General features: G+C 30.5%; 1 protein-coding gene across 1 annotated transcript; it reads left to right on the top strand.

Moving 5' to 3' along the window:
• Positions 1–1146: 1146 nt before the first annotated feature.
• On the top strand, positions 1147–3069 carry LOC106766279. Its single transcript, XM_022782639.1, has 3 exons — positions 1147–1250; positions 2003–2154; positions 2281–3069. Exons 2-3 carry the CDS (start codon positions 2013–2015, stop codon positions 2445–2447), a joined length of 309 nt encoding a protein of 102 aa, XP_022638360.1. The 5' UTR covers positions 1147–1250; positions 2003–2012; the 3' UTR covers positions 2448–3069.
• The last annotated feature ends 1309 nt before the right edge of the window (positions 3070–4378 follow it).

Below are 4378 nucleotides of genomic sequence, written 5' to 3'. Positions count from 1 at the left end.
TTAATTTGCTTTGGTGTGATGATTATTTAATGACGATATTGATAAAGTTATAAGTTGTATATATGAGAAAACTTTAATATATTATTTTGTATTTTTTGTTTATAATTATTTTAGTATCTATTCATTTTTATTATCGAAATTTTTGTTGTGAGATGCTCTTGATCTCATCTTTAGCATATATATTGTAGTATTTAATTTTATTTGGTGATATTATTAACTTCATTCACATATTTACGTATTTATCTTTGTTATCATTATATGAAATGTTCATAACTTCGTTTTCATTTATTTTGTATTTTATTCTATTTAGTGAGATGATACTAAACCCATCTTTATTAATTGTCTTTATCGTTATTTTTGCCTCGGATATTCACAACCTCATTCTTATTTATATTTTTTCATATTCAATTTTATCATTCTCATTTATATTTTCTTTCATATTTAATTTTATTGAGTGAGGGTGTTTTTAACCTTATCTTTATTTATTTTTTATTTATTTTATTTGGAAAGGTGTTCATAATCTCATTTTTATTTTATTTATTTGTATTTTTTTTAATCAGTGGATGTTGTTTTAACCTCGTTTGTTATTTGTTAATCTTTATTATTTTAATTTATTTTATTCACTGAGATGTTTATAATCTCATTAGCATTTACATTTGTTTTAATATTTATATTATTGAGTAATGTGTTATCAAAGTAATTTTTATTTGTATTTATAATTGAGTTTTGTTTTACTCCATGGGTATCCATAACCTCATTCTTATTTATATTTTCTTTCATATTTAGTTTTATTTAGTAGGTGTTTTCAACTTCATTTTTATTTGTTTTTTATTTATTTATAACCTCATTTCGTTTTCCTTATTAATCACTAATGAAAAAATGATTTACTATAACTACCTATATTATAACGTACAAAATTATCTGTTATAATAAAAATATATTATAACGTACAAAAATTATCTGTTATAATAAAGATATATTATAACGTAGTTTTATAAATCAGTTATAATAACAAACCCAATGATTAATTTAGAAATAAGTTTAACAAATATTATAATGTATTTTTAAAAAACAGTTATATATCAGACTTTTTATAACGGACTTTTAGAAATCCGTTATAATATCTCTTCTTCTCCGATTTTCCCATCGTTTGAGAGACCACTTTCATTTATTAGAGAGCCTCACTCTCATTTCTTTCTTCTCCAGATATCTCCTCGCCGCACGCATTCATCATCACGGTCATCATCACGGTAAGTCTTCTTCACTCACGAAATCATCTCATTTCCTCTATCCTTCATTTTCCATCGAATCATTCATAGATCTAAGCTCTTCGTTGGGGTTTCTTCTCATTTTCACCATTTTCCTTCGATTCCACCGATTAAAACCTTTTTTTCATCGTTAGAAACCTTTTCCACCGATTCAACTTTGACTTACACCGATCAATCGGTCCAGAATAGGTTTCCTTCTTCTTCTAGGGTTTCTATCAAGTTTAATCCTCTGTTTCTTATTCTTTTTCGAGTTTTTGTCATCCCACTGCGAAAACCCTAACTACCTCCGAGATTGAGTGAACTGGGAAGGGAAGCAAGAGCGAATGGGCAGAAACAGCGAGGAAGTTCTGATGTCTCAGAATTTTCAATATTTTTCCGTTTTATTGGGACAACTTGGTAGCTAGACCACACTCACAGCTTCAAACGAACGTGTCTTAGAGTTAGTTATACACCTAAACACTCTCTTGGTCTTTTTTTTTCTCCTTCCATTAACATTAATGGGGCTAGTGGGAGATATCTTCTAGGACCGATTACTTGTTACAGTATGCTAATTTTGTTCTGTTTACGATGAGATGTGAAATCGAACTTAACCTGAATGGATGGCTAGATACTGTTTTTTACTCTCATCATTGGATTTCTATAATTATGGAGAATGTTCAGTTTAGAATCTTATAATTATAAATGGTTGTTTAGCACATGAGTTGCTGATAGAAGGCTGGTTCTTCTTTCCTTAGAGATAGAGAGATGGTGAAAAAAGGAAACATTGTGCAGTACAGGGAGAGGTTGGACAAGAGCCTCGCCTTACCTCATCTGACAGATGAACAGATACTCAAAACCCTTGTCAAAACTCAACTCCAACGTTCTTCTTCAAAAGTGGAAATTGAAGGTAATAATAGCATTCCCTAGTTCGCTTTGAAGTACGTTGCCGAAAAGGTAATAGCTGACAGATGTTATTATTTTAGGTAGTTATGTTTTATCTTCTTTTATTTGTTTATTCATCTTGTTTTTGCAGGATGTAACGAGAAATTAGTAGAAACCAAAACCAAGGAGATATATGACTTTCTTAGTATGTTGAGAAGTGCTTCTGGAGACAATAGTGCAGGATCTAGTACATCACGCTCTGATTGGAAAGTAAGCTATCGATGTCATGTTTTCTTCACCTTTCAATTGCTTATTTAAATCATCCCCGGTTGATTTATATCTTGAACCTTTGTATCTTATTCACATGAAAAACAGAGGTTCAACTCTTTCTTTGTATTCTTGTTTGAAATTTTACTTCCATAATTTATGTTGACATTTTATATAAACTTTTATTACATGAAATTTAAGGTGAAATGCTATACATATATTTTAGTTATTTTTCCTGATTGGTGACTTCTTTTCATAGAAATCAGGAATTTACATCAGGCATTCTTTTTTACATAACACTAACCTTAAGTATTTGAAAAATATTAGAGTAAATCTTACAAAGCAGGTTACTGGAAATGTCAGAAAAGCAGACATTTGTGTAACTTCACAAAATTTCAATGTGGTCGTGCAATTTACTATTGAATATTTAAAGGACCAATTTGAGTATTTACACTTAACCTTTGTACATCCATATTGAGCTCTTGTGGTTATTTTATCTAACTTGACAGACAGTCTAGCACAAATGCAGTGTTTATTTTGTAAATGAAAATTTACTGTGTGTGAGAGTGAAACTTCCTAGTAGAAGGGTTAGAACTTAGCTTATCTGATCTCAGTGGTCTTTTACGTTTTTAAAGNANCCTTTTTGAATTGATATAGTTAGACTGACACTACTAAAGTAATTGTATACTGATTGGTTGAATCATTTGCTTACCTGNTGTGCATTCTGGAGATGAACGCAGTGACATGGTGCATGGNCAGGAGTATAGTTGCTGGTTCTGGTTTGCCTCCTTTCTGGAACTGGGCACNTTTTGGAAACTAATTCAAGTACTCTGTCCAGAAGAATTTTACGCTAGGCCTATCTGTGCTTTTGTGCAATGTCGCGCTGTTTTCCATTTCCGCCACCAGGATATTTAAAGAAGACTATAACAGATGAAGTAGGCTTNTTGAAAAAGGTTAATATACTTTACTACATTCACATTGTACATGTAGTGTGACTAATGAACTGNCTTTATAATGTTGTAAAAATAAATTTTATTTTTCTTGATGGAGCATTAAAATTTTTCTGTATAACATGTTCAAATGCAGTCATTAACTTCCATCTTTTTTTTTTCCTTAATAGTGATATAAGTTCAGTTTTTTTGGAGCTTATTGTAAAAATGGTTGCCATAGACATTTAAGTTGGTCCTTTTTGAACTATAAATAAGCCATGGTTGTTAGGATGAGTACAATTGAAGCTGATTGGAGGCTTACATCACTGTATATGTTTTGGCATGCAATGAATAATAGGGTTATGCACTTTTTGCTGATGCAAGTTGGTTCATGTGATTTACAAGAATTTATCTTAATAGATATTTAAATACAGGTTTCATGTTAGGTTTGTTTTCTGTATTGTGTTCACAATTTGGACTTTTGGACTGTTGTCAAATGTACTTTAATATACAATTTCCAAGACCATTGAGTTGAGAGATTAGGTAATTANTGGTGAAGAGGGAACAATATTATGATTATTAAAAGTGTTAATCACTTAATTTTAATTCTTGTCATTGCACNGCCTGTTTTTGGCCTTTCATGTTAGAAGTGTTGAGTTATCATTTATTTCAAGAGGTATCTATAAAATATTTGGTATGCCTATTAAGGTAGATATATAGTAGTGCAATCAGTCTCTTATACATAATATATATGNATATGTTATGGATTTTTTTTCTCGTTTCTTGGGAGTATGGNTTCTTCAAAACANTATCTTGTGATCAGTAATTGTATAATTGTCATCAGTAATCGAGTTATGACACTTTTGTTGTAAACATCAGTAATCATCCACCTAGGCCTAATACATCTCTGGAAAATGTTAAGAATAATTGATTTACACTTGAAGTTTCTTAAGGGATGATTCCTTTTATTAATTGTTCTTTCTATGTAACACATGCAAACAATATCACTTTCTTTGTGAGACAACATTGGTAGGGGTGTATGGTCCCATATTC

This window comes from Vigna radiata, chromosome 7, assembly GCF_000741045.1.
Source record: "Vigna radiata var. radiata cultivar VC1973A chromosome 7, Vradiata_ver6, whole genome shotgun sequence".
NCBI classification, from domain to species: Eukaryota; Viridiplantae; Streptophyta; class Magnoliopsida; order Fabales; family Fabaceae; genus Vigna; species Vigna radiata.
This window is presented reverse-complemented; position numbering and strand designations above follow the sequence as displayed.